Genomic DNA, 14,998 nt, shown 5'->3' with positions numbered 1-14,998 from the left:
TCTATGTGTTTCTGTAGTACAATTACATGATGTGTATTTTTCAAAAGTTTGAATGGTGTGACACAGCAAGCTGACAGTCGGCCATTTGCTGGTGTCGGGCCATCAGTGAATGTCTGTGGCCATAGTTTTCACAGTGTGTCCCAAACTACTGCTCCCTAGTTGGACCCCTGTTGGTGTTTTTTTAACCTGCACCCCCACCCCATAGCAATGACACTCCTTGATGGCAGCAGCCATCCCCAGCAGGATGCAGCCAGACACAGACACACACACAAAAACGGTTTAGGAACAACTCAAAAAAACATGAAGAACAGCACAAGGTGTTGACATGGCCTCCAAATTCACGAGATCCCAAACTGATAAAGTATCTGTAGGATGCACTGGAACAAGACTGATCCATTATCTGATGAGTCACAACTGTTTTGCCTGTATGACTGTGTTAAAATATGTTCATTTGTAATCAATCAAAGTGTAACACTGAAAATCTTTACTAAAGCATTTGCTGATTTAAACTCATACTTGAGTTGTTATTTCTGTATTCTGTGAGCTCTGCTTTCTCATTCATTTAAACATAAAACATACAGCAAACACCCATGAAAAGAAAACTGGGGAGATAATTTATGCCTCGAGTTTATTTCTGCGGCTCCTCCGCCTCTATCTTCACCAGACCAGTATTTTGAAACATAATTTTAAAACAGAAAGTACACTTCAAATATGTGTGCACTGCATAACATGGATACCATAACTGATAATAAGGCAAGAGAAAATCAGCCAACCATTACACTCCACCAGTGAACTACATAAGCTGGTTTAATGGATCATTGTGGTTTACAAACACTAAAACGTACTTATAACATACAGGTTTCTTCTGTGATGTGCATCAGTCTCATTCGGGTGTGATGCTGCATTGACGGTGTCACTGGTTTGAGTGGAAAGTTGTGTGCGCCACAGTTTCTCAGCTGAACTTCAGTCATACCTGGACTGCTGAGAGTCAGGCCTGTTGCCTTGGAGGAGCTTTGACGGGTCGCAAAGAAGGGCTGGTACTCAGGATGATTGTGCAGCTGCTCTCTCGGTGGAAACTTTGTGGGAACCTTGAACCTGAGGAGCGTAACCAAAACATTAAAAAAACTTCTGCATAATTTTGCATCTGCTGATTATTGTTAGTCTTCTGAAGTAAAGTTAATGCCTCAACAGCAGCCAAAGAATGCACATAACTACTAATTATTCAACCAGTTCTTTATTGAAGACTGTTATTTAAACGTCTGACGAGGGAAACATGAGTTCAGTTGAGTAGGTTGCTTGGGATCACGTGTCTGGTTCCTACAGTTTACAGACTGAGTCAAATCTGTAGGCAGGTACATGCTTTGTTTCATATCTTCTGTGTTTTTGGAGGACACAGACTTTCCTGCATCAACTCATGAGAAGCTCTTTAAGCAGTTTTCAGGGGCACTGACGTATCTCTACATTGTTTACTCTGATCAGGATAGACCTTTGAAATCAGGCCACTGTGCGCTCAGAGGGCTGACAGGCTATTGAACTATTTGTTTGCTTCATCTCTGGTATTTGACAAAAACATCTCATTTTGGTGTTCTGAGCTTGGCACAGGATCAGGATGAGTTCTTGGGTTCTTCTGCCTCAAGCAACAAGGTTTCCTTCTCAGCATTTGTTGTAAAAGTTTGTCCTGAGAAGTATGGCCTGGGCCTTCCTCAGGCAGCGGGAGTTGTATAGTTCCTGTAAAGAGGGGATGGGGCAGCCGATGATCCTCTGGGCTGTGGTGATGGAGCACTTTTCCTGAGGGGGGTGTATGCTGATATTACGAGAAGGGACATGTGGTCTGACTGACCCAGGTGTGGTAGTGTGTTGGCCCTAAAACCCAGATTGATGTTTGAATAAAACTTGTGTATACTGGAATTAACCCAATATAGCTCTAGGGATGCAAAGTTAAGACTTACGGTCAATGCCCTCTTCTTATAAATTATACGACACTCCCACTTTTTCCCTCTTTTGCCTGTAGTCTTTTCCTTATGGCCACTTAGTCCAGAACTGACCAGTGGAAAGGATGCATCTGAAGAATTGCGTAGTGTGGCTCGTCTATATCGTGGCTGTTGGTAAGATATAAAACAAAATATATCTTCAAGATGAAAAGGGATGCTTCATGTGTCTGGGGAAAGTGTTTGAAGGAATAATTTAAGTTAAAGAGGTATCCTGACTGACGTTCTGTTTAAGAATGGCAGAAGAAGATTAAAGGTTAACTTCCGTATTTAAAATATTCAGATAGGAGTTGAGGTGTGTTTAATCTAATGTGAGGGAGGCAGGAGAAAACTTTTAATCTGTGTCAGTGCAAAGCTCAAATCCCTATGCAAAAAGAAATGAAGGAAGATCTGTAGATTTACAGGGGAGAATAAAAAAAAAATCAAGGCAGAAGACAGGATTGTATAATTACAGATGGGTCTGAGTCCTCCTTTAACTGTCATTCAGATGTGTCCTAACTTCTATTCACCCTGATGTCAAGAGGGCACAGCAGTATTAGTAAATAGTATGGTTTATAAATTCTGATTCTTTATTGGCAAAAACTTTCATTTAATTTAACATGTGATACTTTCTTTTCTCAAACCATAGCCACCTCTGTATCTTTGGCTTTCAACATTAATGCCACAACTCAGCGCATCATCACAACGGAAGAATATTTCATTCAAAATGGAGTGCTACGATTCATGTCTAAAGAGGGCAAAGGGTGAGTATGGGTGATGACTCATGTCATTAAACTGTTGCTCAGTGTTGGCCAGATGGGAAACATTGTACTGTAGCTTTAAAATGATTGTATTTTGACCCAATCGTATGTACTAAACAACTTCAAAATTCACATGCTAAGACTAAGTGATAACGGTGCTAAGTGCAATCAAATACAAACCTATGTGCAAAGAACTGCAATAACCTAGGGAATAAACACAGATGCTTGGCCATTTGAATGAAACAACTGCTTTATTCATTGTCAGTCAAATGGCAAACTACCATATATTTGCCCTTTGACAGGCCCTGAAACTATCGTATAAATACAATAATTATCATACATCTGGCAATACTGCCCCAGATATGAATTCTGTTACGCACACAATTATGAATAGTGCACAGAAAATCACTATTTTCATGGTTGTTGATCTTATCCACAGAATACTTCCCACTGTACCCTCACAGCTAGATGGATCTGAAGAAATGTGCAACTCCGATCTGGACCAAACCCACGTTTGCATCATTGTTCCAGGTACATGAACATGTTTGTGAAATTAATGAACTAATTAGGAGCATTAAAAGCAAGAAGTTGCAGACAGTGGGGAAGTTCCAAAAAAGAAACATCAGCAAAAACTATTGTGCAACCACCATAAGTACACAGCATTTTTGCAGTTCTTATCTCTAGCTGATTGCTACACGTCAGTTACAGGAATCCCGTTTTACTGATTAAATTCCCGTCGGTATGAAGATCAATAATTCAAGTTTAGCAGTTCAGCGTCAGATGAATGAGGTTCAAGCCTCCAAAACATTAATCTGCACATCCCTGATTAATCCTTAATCTCAGCCTACCTGTATTACGTTTAGTGGTGTTCCACTGTCAGACCCATATTTGCAAATCTTAGACTATATATTGGGAATCCACATCTCATGGCCAGCCAAGTCCAAATATCTGCCTGTACGAGGAAGTCCTAGTCTGGAAGCCAGACCAAAGTTGGTTTATGTGGTGATAGACAGAAGAGTAAGTTGGTTGAAACATGCTTCATAACGAAAACCAAGTGGCGTGTTACCAGTCTGGTGACACGCCAGGCTAAACAAGTCCAGACATTTAGATATTTCTCAAGGAAATGGTGATATCTTTTTTGTTTTATAAACAGTTCTAATCAGATGCTACTGTCACAGACATTTCTCTCACAGACACAACAATGCCCGTCAAGCACTTTGGACTTTCAATAGTGGAAAACTCCACGCACTCTGAACTAACAGTAAGTAAAAACCTCAAATTGATTTATTTTTCTCTACAACTAAGTTCTAATTAGTCCTGTGTTAGGATCAATGCTCTTCACATTATACATGCTTCCCTCAGGCAATATTATTAAGAAACAAACACATTTCCGTTGCTATGCAGATGACACCCAGCTGTATTTATCCATGAATCGAGATGAAACAAATCAGATGGTTAAACTCCAAGCATGCCTTAATGACATAAAGGATTGGATGACCTGTAACTTTCTACTTCTAGACAAAACAGAAGTCATTGTATTTGGCCCTAAACAACTCATAGATTCACTATCTAATCATATAGTTTCTCTGGATGGCTTTACCTTGGCCTCCAGTACTGAGAAAACTTGGTGTTATATTTGACGAGGATATGTCCTTTAATTGGCATATAAAGCAAGTGACCAGGGCTGCCTTCTTCCACCTGCGTAATGTCATGAAATTAGGAACATCCTGTCTCAGAGTGCTGCTGAAAAACTAGTTCATGCTTTTGTGTCTTCCAGGCTGGATTACTGTAATTCATTACTCTGGCTGTCTAAATAGCTCTTTAAAAAGCCTCCAAATGGTTCAAAATGCTGGAGCAAGAGCACTGACAGTAATTGGCAAAAAGATCATACATATTACTCCAGTTTTAGCTTCTCTTCATTCACCATCCCAGTAAAGCACTAAGATCTCAAAGTGCTGGCTAACGTGTGGTTCCTAGAGTTTCAAAAAGTAGAATGGGAGGCAGAGCCTTCAGCTATCAGGCTCATCTCCTACAGAACCAGCTCCCAGTTTGGGTTTGGAAGGCAGACACCCCTCTACTTTAAAGGGTTAAGACTTTCCTTTTTTAAAAAACTCATAGTTAGGGATGGCTCAGGTGACCCTGAACCATCACTTAATTATGCTGCTATAGGCCGAGGCTGCTGGGGGATGATGCATGAAGCACCTATCCTCTAATTTTCTTTATCTAATTTCTTCTCTCTTACTACTCATGCATTGTGTACTACTACTGTATAGCATGTTATTGGCTGTTTGTCCATCTCTTCATCTCCCTTTCCCTCTCGTTCCCTCTTCTTCCATCTTTTGGTGAGTATCCCATCCCTGGAGTTGTGTGTTTCTGACATGCAAAGCTCTGTACAACTCATCTGTGGTCCTGGTCTCATCAATCATCATGACTCAGAGCTATCAACTCCTTCATGAATGCATAATTCTCCAACCTGCCAATGATACCGCTTATATTCAGTCCTTACAACAGCTAACTCACCTGTGATAGAACTGCTTTAACAGTTTTATATAAATATAATTGAATTGCATTTAATGAGTGATATCAATTCCAAAACAAAATTTAATTTCATTGTCCTCCAATCTGGTCAAGGTTTGCAGGCCAAGTGCAGTCTATGGATGTCACGACAATTCCTGTCCGAAAAACATGTGTTACAAGAAGACAGAACAAGGTAACAGATATTTAGAGAGCCTAACATATTATCTACAATATTTTTGACATGGTTAAATATTTGTTTCAGAAAGCACAAAAAAGACAGTGGACCTTGTCTTTCTAATTGATGGCTCAAGAAGCATGACTGCAGCAGAGTTCAACAAAAATAAAGACTTCATAGTGGAGATAATGGACAGCCTTAAGAACACATCTTTCAAGGTCACTGCACTTCTACACTTTATTTCCCAAAGTATGATATACGTAATATGAATAATGTGTATATTGTTTCTTTTTTCAGTTTGCAGCAGTTCAGTTCTCCTCACAATACAACAAAGTTTTTGACTTCAATGACTATGAAGCTGGAACTGCCATTGATAAACTAATGAAAGAACCCCATATGAAGGATCTCACCAACACACACAGAGCCCTCAGATATGTGCTGTAAGTTTGTTTAAATGACTTACTGAAAACTGAATATGTTATAAACGTTAACTTATTCTTGTTTATGGATGATGTGTTGATCTTAACAAGTGTTACTTTTATATTCACCACAGGTACGACATCTTTGAGAACCCAGAGGCAGGTGCATCTCCTGATTCAACTAAAGTTCTGGTGCTAATCACAGATGGAGATCCCAGTGACCTTGACAGATACAACACCATTAAAAAATATGATGAAAAAAGCATCATTCGCTTGGTCATTGGGGTAAGTGGCGTTGTCTTACTATTCTGTCACTTTAAATATACAGTCAAGGCTGAGCTATGCACAAATAGTGCAGTTAGATTCCAGTTTTGAGTAATGACTTCATAAATTCATGTTGCACTCTGGTTTCAGGTCCAAGAGGCCAGTCTGTATAAATTAAAGGCCATCGCTTCAGAACCTATAGACAGAAACACCTTCAAAATTGAGAACTATGACGGACTCATAGGAATACTGGAACGTTTTCAGAAAATTATCTTCACCATGGAAGGTGATGTTTTTTTTTTGTTATGTGTGTTTTGATCAGTAGTGTTACAAAAAAGATAGATTTCCCCGTGGTAGCTCAGTAGCATCAGTACAGAGAGACATATATATGTGTGTGTGTGTGTGTGTGTGTGTATATATGTATATACATATATATATGTACGTTGAAGTCGACAGGTGATGTGTTTGACCTCTCTTTGTGCAACACTAATGTTATAACAACACCGTTATCTACCTCATGTGCCTCTGCAGTCATTAAATGTACAATGTCTGATAATTAGCAGATCGAGCAGAACAGATGACTAATGAAATGTCTCCGAGTGGATTCAGTGCAGTCTTCTACAAGGTGAGTAATGGCAAATGTCACCATTTATACATCCAGTAGCAAAAGTTAAGCATCTGACCAAGTACCATTGCAGGTACAGTAACAGTTTTACAAAATATGACTGAAATACATTTAGGGAGTGAGCCACACACTTGTTGGACTACTATGTTCTCCTTGTCAAAGACAAGCGAACAGTTTTAGTAAGTTTTTCTTCGTGTTGTTGGCTAAACTTATTGGCTATTTCAATATATATCTCACTGACTCTTAACGCAAGTTATGATTCAACGTCATATCCATCATAAGGATAAACTATATCGTAACTGACACTAGTTTAGCAGTTTTCCAATAAATTTAAATGACTGTTTTATAATGAATATAAGCTTAAAGTGCAGACTCTCAGCTTTGAGGGTTTTCACTTCTAAATCAGAAGCTCTTTAATTAGATATAGCTCCCTTTTTCTTAAGGAATCAAATGTTATATTTGAGGACTGATTCAAATTTATTCAAAAGCTGTGTCATTCCTTCCATCAATTAATCAATTAATAAGTGTTCTGTGATCAGTATTTTTGCAGCCAATCATTGATGGTCAATTGCAGAAAGCAATATTTTCTCTTGGGGCAGGAGGCCACTTCTTTCTACTGCTTCGGTCTAGCAGCCAGAACATCCCAAAGCAGACCACATATCTGGGACTTGAGTCCATTTTTGTTGTGCGCCAGAAAATTATGTTGTGATTCATCTGATTGACTTTTCTGATTTGCTGTTATAGAGGAGGTCATTCAAATTACTTAGTTGGAATATCAATGCAAGTGGAACAGGATATCTAAGGGTTGCAAAAACAAAACAAATCCCAGCAGAGAGACAGCAGGAAATTAAGATGTGGCTAAATAAACAATTTGGTACATTCTGATAAAAATCCGTTAGCCTGGATATCCACAGAAGACAACAGTTTTGGAAAACCTTTCACATCATTACAAGTCTATCATAAAGAGAAGGCTTTACAAGAGCAAATAGAGAGGGTTCACCCCAAGCTGCAAAACATCCATAAACATCAAGAATAGAGGGACCAAAAAAGAAACTGTCAACCATTAAAAATAAAACCTCTAAAAGTCACACCACTTCTGGGACAGCATTCTCTAGGCACATGAAGCTCAGATCAACATGTACCAGGGTGATGAGAAGAAAACATATGGAAAAGGATTGGACTGATCTGAAGAATACAACATCACCCCTAAAACACATTGGAGGTGGTGTGATGCATATCAATGCATGGCTTCCAGTGGCACTGGGTGTATAGAGATATCCTGTCAGATTCAAACAAATGAAGCCAAGCTGAATGGACAATTCATCACAGTACACAAGGATAATGACCCAAAACATACTGTTAAAGGAACCCAGAACTCATCCTCTGGTGATGTTTACACGTTTCTGACTTCAGACAGTCTTTGCCTGAAAAGGATTCTGTGCAAATTATTAAAAATTAACAATATATCTGTGACCATGTGAATGTGTCCAGCAGGGGTTGAATGACTTCCAATTTTACAAGTCAATTAATATGTGGTGAAAGTCAAGTTGACGTCGACTAGTTGCTTGATGTCGTCCATAAAAACACAGTAGAAAGTAATGCTTTGCAACATTAAAATCTATATTCTTAGATAGACAGATAGATAGATAGATAGGTTTTTTATTTGTCTCATGCACAGTTACACATAGTACAGTGCACAGTGAAATGTATTCTTGTACCTGCAGCCAGTAGTAAAAAACTAAGTACGACAGTAAAACAGTAGTAATTGCAAATTTCTTAACACACAAGGTAAACAATATAAGTGTAAATGTACACCGCGAAAAATTGAATGAAGTATAGACTGTAATATAGAATAAAATATAGACGGTAAAACTCAAGTGTAAACTTAGAGGTGGGGGGTTGTTTGTATATATACACACATTTACAGTATTGAGCAGCTATGTGAGTAAAGTGCAGTGGTGCAGTGGTATTTAAGTCCGGTTAAGGCTCAGAGTTGAGCAGGCGGATGGCATGTGGGTAGAAACTCTTCTTCAGCCTCTCAGTCTGTGTCCTCCGTCATTGGAAACGCCGACCTGATGGCAGTAGGGAGAAGAGAGTGTGTCCGGGGTGACTGGGCTGTTTCAGGATCTTCTTGGCCCTTAACCTGCAATGTTTGGTATAAATGTCCTGCAGGTTGGGGAGGGGGGTTCTGATGGTCCGCTCCGCTAACGGACCACCCTTTTGAGGGCCAGGAAGTCCTGCCTGGTACAGTTTCCCATCCAGGTGGTGATGCTTCCACACAAGACACTCTCGATGGTGCAGGTGTAAATGTTCCTAAGCACCTTGAGAGGGAGCTGAAAGTCTCTAAGGCGTCTGAGGAGGTAGAGACGCTGTCTGGCCTTCTTCACGGTGGTGTTCAGGTGATGAGTCCATGACAGGACCTGAATACATATTGTAGCCAAGTGTATTATATTCAAAATGTGTTTCGTTATTACTAATTTCAATATTTTAGTGAATAAATAAAAGCCCCATAACTATGAGGAGAGTCAAAATGGAGCACAGCAGTACACACAATCCACTTAGCTCCATTTGTCATTTGAAACTAGAGAAGCAACTCTCTCCACTGATAAACGCATTGCTGGAGCTGACCAGCGACCTCAGCTGACAGAGTAAACATGCAGCCAAACTTTGAATTTCACAGTCAGCATGTCAGAATGTCTTCTTATGTCTCAATATTATATCAAATCCATAAACATCCACACAGTTCCCCATCAACTATGCACCACATGGTGACTTGCCTGAAAGAATCTGAGCCCTGTGCCGCAGAAACGGTACTACATATAACAAACACATTATAGCCAAATTGTATGGAACAATGCCTTTCCAATAAAATGTGAGAAAATAGATAGATAGATAGATAGATAGATGGCCTTCAGATTTGCTGTGATTGTTAAAAAAACAACAAATTGAATGATAAAAAGTTATGTTCTGATCTGATCTGATCTGATCTAGGCTTGTGGTCCAAGTGCTGTGCAAGAACACAATCAGGACTCCTACCTGAACACGGTCTGTTTCAAGATCACACATCTCCAGCCAGTCAACTCTTTTACTCCTGGTCTCCAAGGTAAAATTCTTTTGTAATCATAATATCTTCAATATTTTTGACATGGTTAAATCTTCTTTCTAAATTTGGATCAATTCAGAATATACCAAGAAAAATGTGGAGCTGGTCTTTCTATTTGATGGCTCAAGAAGCATGACTGAAGTAGAGTTCAACAAAAATAAAGACTTCATAGTGGAGATAATGGACAGCCTTAAGAACACGTCTGTTAAGGTCACTGCACTTCTACACTTTATTTCCCGAAGTATGATATACGTAATATGAATAATGTGTATATTGTTTCTTTTTTCAGTTTGCAGCAGTTCAGTTCTCCTCACAATACAAAAAAGTTTTTGATTTCAAAGACTTTGAAGCTGGAACTGCCGTTGATAAACTTATGAAAGAACCCCATATGAAGGATCTCACCAACACATACAAAGCCCTCACATATGTGCTGTAAGTTTATTTAAATTACTTACTGAAAACTGAATATGTTACAAACGTTAACTTATTCTTGTTTATGGATGATGTGTTGATCTTAACAAGTGTTACTTTTATATTTATCACAGGTCCCACATCTTTGAGAACCCAGAGGCAGGTGCATCTCCTGATTCAACTAAAGTTCTGGTGCTAATCACAGATGGAGATCCCAGTGACCTTGACAGAAACAACACCATTAAAAAATATGATGAAAAAAGCATCATTCGCTTGGTCATTGGGGTAAGCGGCGTTGTCTTACTATTCTGTCGCTTTAAATCTACAGCCAAGGCTGAGCTGTGCACAAATAGTGCAGTTAGACTCCAAGTTTGAGTAATGACGTCATAAATTCAAGTTGCACTCTGGTTTCAGGTCAAAAACGCCAAGCCGGATAAATTTGAGGACATTGCTTCAGAACCTAAAGACAAAAACGCCTTCAAAATTGAGAACTATGATGGACTCACAGGAATACTGGAAATTTTTCAGAAAAGGACCATGGAAGGTGATGTTGTTTTTGTTATGTGTGTTTTGATCAACAGTGTTACAAAAAAGATAGATTTCCCTGTGGTAGCTCAGTAGCATCAGTACAGAGAGACATATATATATATACACACACACACACACACACACACACACACACACACACACACACACACACATATATATAATATACCAATGTTGAAGTCGACAGGTGATGTGTTTGTCCTCTCTTTGTGCAACACTAATGTTATAAACAACCCCCTTATCGCCCTCTGCAGTCATTAAATGTACAATGTCTCATATTTAGCAGCTGCAGCAGAACAGATGATTAATGCAATGTCTCAGAGTGGATTCAGTGCAGTCTTCTACAAAGTGAGTAATGGCAAATGTCACCATTTACACATCCAGTAGCAAAGTTAAGCATCTGATGAAGTACCATCGCAGGTACAGTAACAGTTTTACAAAATATGACTGAAATACGTTTAGGGGGTGAGCCACACACTTGTTGGACTAGTATGTTCTCCTTGTCAAAGACAAGCAAACGGTTTCAGCTCATTGAGAACCCACTGCCTCCTGAGTGTGTTCAGACATGTACTTTCACTGGCCACTTGTGTTCGGATTGCCCAAGACGGACTGTTAATGCAAGGTCTGAACAGGGCATTAAAGTCTTATTTGTTTCAAAATCTACTCTCCGTGACATACCAATCCTTGAAGAATACTTTTGAGGTTCACACTAGTGGCTGCATGTGTGAAACCACCTAACTCCTGTCCTGGCTAATTAAAACTAACAACTTCCAAGTTTTGATATGATTTATTTTAGTGAGTTAAATTAAAAATAACCCCCTGTACAGCTGTAGTGAACGGAACACTTAATAATACAGACCAAAACAGTTTTTGTACCAGGCTATGAATGTTTATTACTGCTGTAAAGTTGAACGTTTGAACATGTAACGAACATAGAACATTAGTCTATGGGAACTGACTTGTTGTTGGAGCCCCCCACTAGGGAACATTAGAGGAACTGTAGTTTTGAACACTTAACAATTAACATTAGCATTTCGGCATTGCATTCAGATATTTTCCATTTAGTTGATCTGTCTGGTTTTTGGATATCTGTTCAATGATTTCAATAATGATCAGCTGCCTCATTGGACAAAAGTATCTTGGCTACATAAATTCAGACCTGACAGATGATCCAACATAATCATCCACGGCATCTCCATTCCTCTTTGTAACTTCTTTGTTTACAGAATTCTTTAGTTCTGGGTTCAGTCAGATCAAACAGCTGGCGTAGTTCTCTTGAAAAGCTTCAAGAAAACAAAAAAACACCAACTGAAGATCCAGACATGCAGACTGACTCCTATATAGGTAAACTTCCTTCTTTGGGTTTAACCAGAATTTTTTGAATGGTGCAAAAACTTTTAAGCAACACTGTAATTGTTAACATTTAGCTGAATATTTCATTTGTGACTGACACTGTTGCAGGATACGCGATTTCTTTTGGAAGGAAGAACGGTCATCTTCTATATTTTATGGGTGCACCAAGCTTTGAGCGCACAGGACAGGTGGTACTTTTCACTTATAATGGGGGGAACTGGACATTTTCCCAAAGAATAAATGGTGAACAGGTTGGTAAATGTCTTGAGAAAATTTCTTATCACTGTGCCAGATTAGTAGGTTTATTGTGTATTTTGAAAACCGTCTAGAAACAAGAAGATTTTGAAAAGTTCTTCATGAACTTCTCCCACCATACGATGACGAGTGCAGAGAATTGGATAAGGTGCAAATATCAGTGATGAAGTGTGTAGACCAAAACATGCAACAATAAGTCATTGCCGTTCAGCAGGTTATCCAAAAATGTGACAATAGGTCACAGGTTATATATGGTAGCCTGTAAAAGTGAAATCTGTATGCAGAAACCATTCAATAGAATATTTTTTTCAGATTGGTTCCTTCTTCGGTGCAGAGCTGTGCTCACTGGATGTTAACTCAGACGATAACATGGATTTCCTGCTGGTGGGAGCTCCGCTGTTTGACCAGGCTCAGGAGAAGAAAGAAGGCCAGATATACATCTACAGGCTGACCAATGAGGTGGGCAGTGACAGAGGCTTGGATACTGTGAGAAAATACATACTTTTATTCTCTAAATCCATCTGTTCCTCCCCTTATGCCCTACAGATACAACTGAGAAGTGAACTGAATGTGGCGGCGCCATCCATGGGTAGATTTGGCTCCACCATATCCAGTCTTGCAGACCTGAATGGAGACGGACTCCGAGACGTTGCTGTTGGAGCCCCCCTTGAGGATGATAACAGGGGGGCTGTGTACATCTACCTTGGAGACCGACACAGAGGGATACAAAGCATTTTCAGCCAGGTAGGCCGGAGAAGATCTGATAAAATTAGGAAAAATAATTCCTCTAGACTAGAAAACACAAGGCAGGCATGCAAAGACAGATGCATTACAGTGACAATCAACACTTTCTGACATACATTACCATTTCGCCAACACCTCTTTAAGTTGGTGAGTAAATAAAACACTGGTTTAAATGACAAGTATCTTATTATTCCAGAGAATCACGGGAGAGAAAATGATACCTGGGATTAGATTCTTTGGACAGGCCATTGATGGGAACATTGACGCCGGAGAGGATGGACTTCCACGTATTGTAGTTGGATCACCGGAAACAAGTATTGTCTTAAGATATGGATAATGTATAAAAAGTGTGCATTAAAAAAAAGAAGGTAGGGAGTACTAGAATGTATAAAGTGTAGACCAACTGATCAGCTTGATTCAGGAGAAGCCAACTCTGTGCAGTGATTTATAGCTCTTCCTAGCTTCCTAGCCTCCCAGCTGATAGTAGCTCTTCCTGTTTTTCTTGTGAACGATGAACACAGACTACTGCCATCTGCTGGTATGAGGAGTAATTTATGATGTTAACGCTAATGCTACAACCACCTCCTCTGTCACTCACAATTATATAAACTGGTCATTGTAATCCTATACACCAGTCAGCCACAACATTAAAACCACTGAAAGGAGAAATAAATACCATTGACCATCTTGTGACAATACAATGTTCCGCTGGGAAACGTTTGGACCTGACATTCATGTTACTTAGACATGTAGCACCCACCTAGACCAGACCAGGCACCCTTAACCCATAGCAATGGCACCCAGCAGGATGCAGCCTGACACAGGCACACACACAAAAACATGAACAACTAAAAAAAATGGCACAAGGTGTTGACCTGGCCTCCAAATTCACTAGATCCCAAACTGATCAAGTATCTGTGGGATGCACTGGAACAAGCCTGATCCATAGAGGGCCCTTCCCTCAACCCATAGGACCCCACTAACAGCACTCTGTTGCCAGACACCACAGGACACCCTCAGAAGGCCCAAGTCAATTCTCTGATGAGTCCCAACTGTTTTGGAGGCACAAGGGAGACCTACACAGTATTATAAAGGTGGTCATAATGTTATGCCTGATCAATGTATGTGTGAAATACTGTATGTCTGTGGTGTATTAAACAGATGTCTGTGTTAAAATGTGTTCATTTGTAATCAAAGTGTATCACTGCAAATCTTTACTAAAGCATTTTCTGATTTAAACTCACATACTTGAGTTGTTATTTCTGTATTCTGTGAGCTCTGCTTTCTCATTCATTTAAACAACATACAGCAAACACCCATGAAAAGAAAACTGGGAAGATAATTTATGCCTCAAGTTTATTTCTGCGGCTCCTCCGCCTCTATCTTCACCAGACCAGTATTTTGGGAGGTAATCTTAAAACGGAAAATACACGTTTCTTTAAACTTCAAATATGTGTGTCCTGCATAGCATGGATACCTTGACTGATAATAAGGCCAGAATCAGCCAACCATTACACTCCACTAGTGAACTACAGCTGGTTTAATGGATCAGTGTGGTTTGCAAACACTAAAACGTATAACATACAGGTTTCTTCTGTGGTGTGCATCAGTCTCATTCGGGTGTGATGCTGCATTGACAGTGTCATTGGTTTGAGTGGAAAGCCCTGATCGCCACAGTTTCTCAGCTGAACTTCAGTCATACCTGGACTGCTGAGAGTCAGGCCTGTTGCCATGGAGGAGATTTGACGGGTCTGCAAAGAAGGGCTGGTACTCAGGATGATTGTGCAGCTGCTCTCTCAGTGGAAACTTTGTGGGAACATCGAGCCTGAGGAGTGTAACCCAAACATTAAAACACATC

At 39.7% G+C, this 14,998-nt stretch overlaps 1 protein-coding gene across 1 annotated transcript; it reads left to right on the top strand.

Moving 5' to 3' along the window:
- Window positions 1–5,560: 5,560 nt before the first annotated feature.
- On the top strand, window positions 5,561–14,657 carry LOC311508069 (integrin alpha-L-like; the record flags this gene model as incomplete). Its single annotated transcript, XM_084572698.1, has 11 exons — window positions 5,561–5,638; window positions 5,718–5,860; window positions 5,974–6,124; window positions 6,254–6,389; window positions 9,911–10,074; window positions 10,106–10,263; window positions 10,377–10,611; window positions 10,657–10,859; window positions 12,681–12,855; window positions 12,943–13,140; window positions 13,337–14,657. 11 exons carry the CDS (start codon window positions 5,561–5,563, stop codon window positions 13,475–13,477), a joined length of 1,782 nt encoding a protein of 593 aa, XP_084428824.1. The 3' UTR covers window positions 13,478–14,657.
- Window positions 14,658–14,998: the final 341 nt, after the last annotated feature.

Source organism: Chelon labrosus, assembly GCF_963514085.1.
Source record: "Chelon labrosus genome assembly, chromosome: 2".
Taxonomy (NCBI): domain Eukaryota; kingdom Metazoa; phylum Chordata; class Actinopteri; order Mugiliformes; family Mugilidae; genus Chelon; species Chelon labrosus.
Note: the sequence above shows the minus strand (reverse complement) of the source record. Positions and strands in the feature narration are given on the sequence as shown.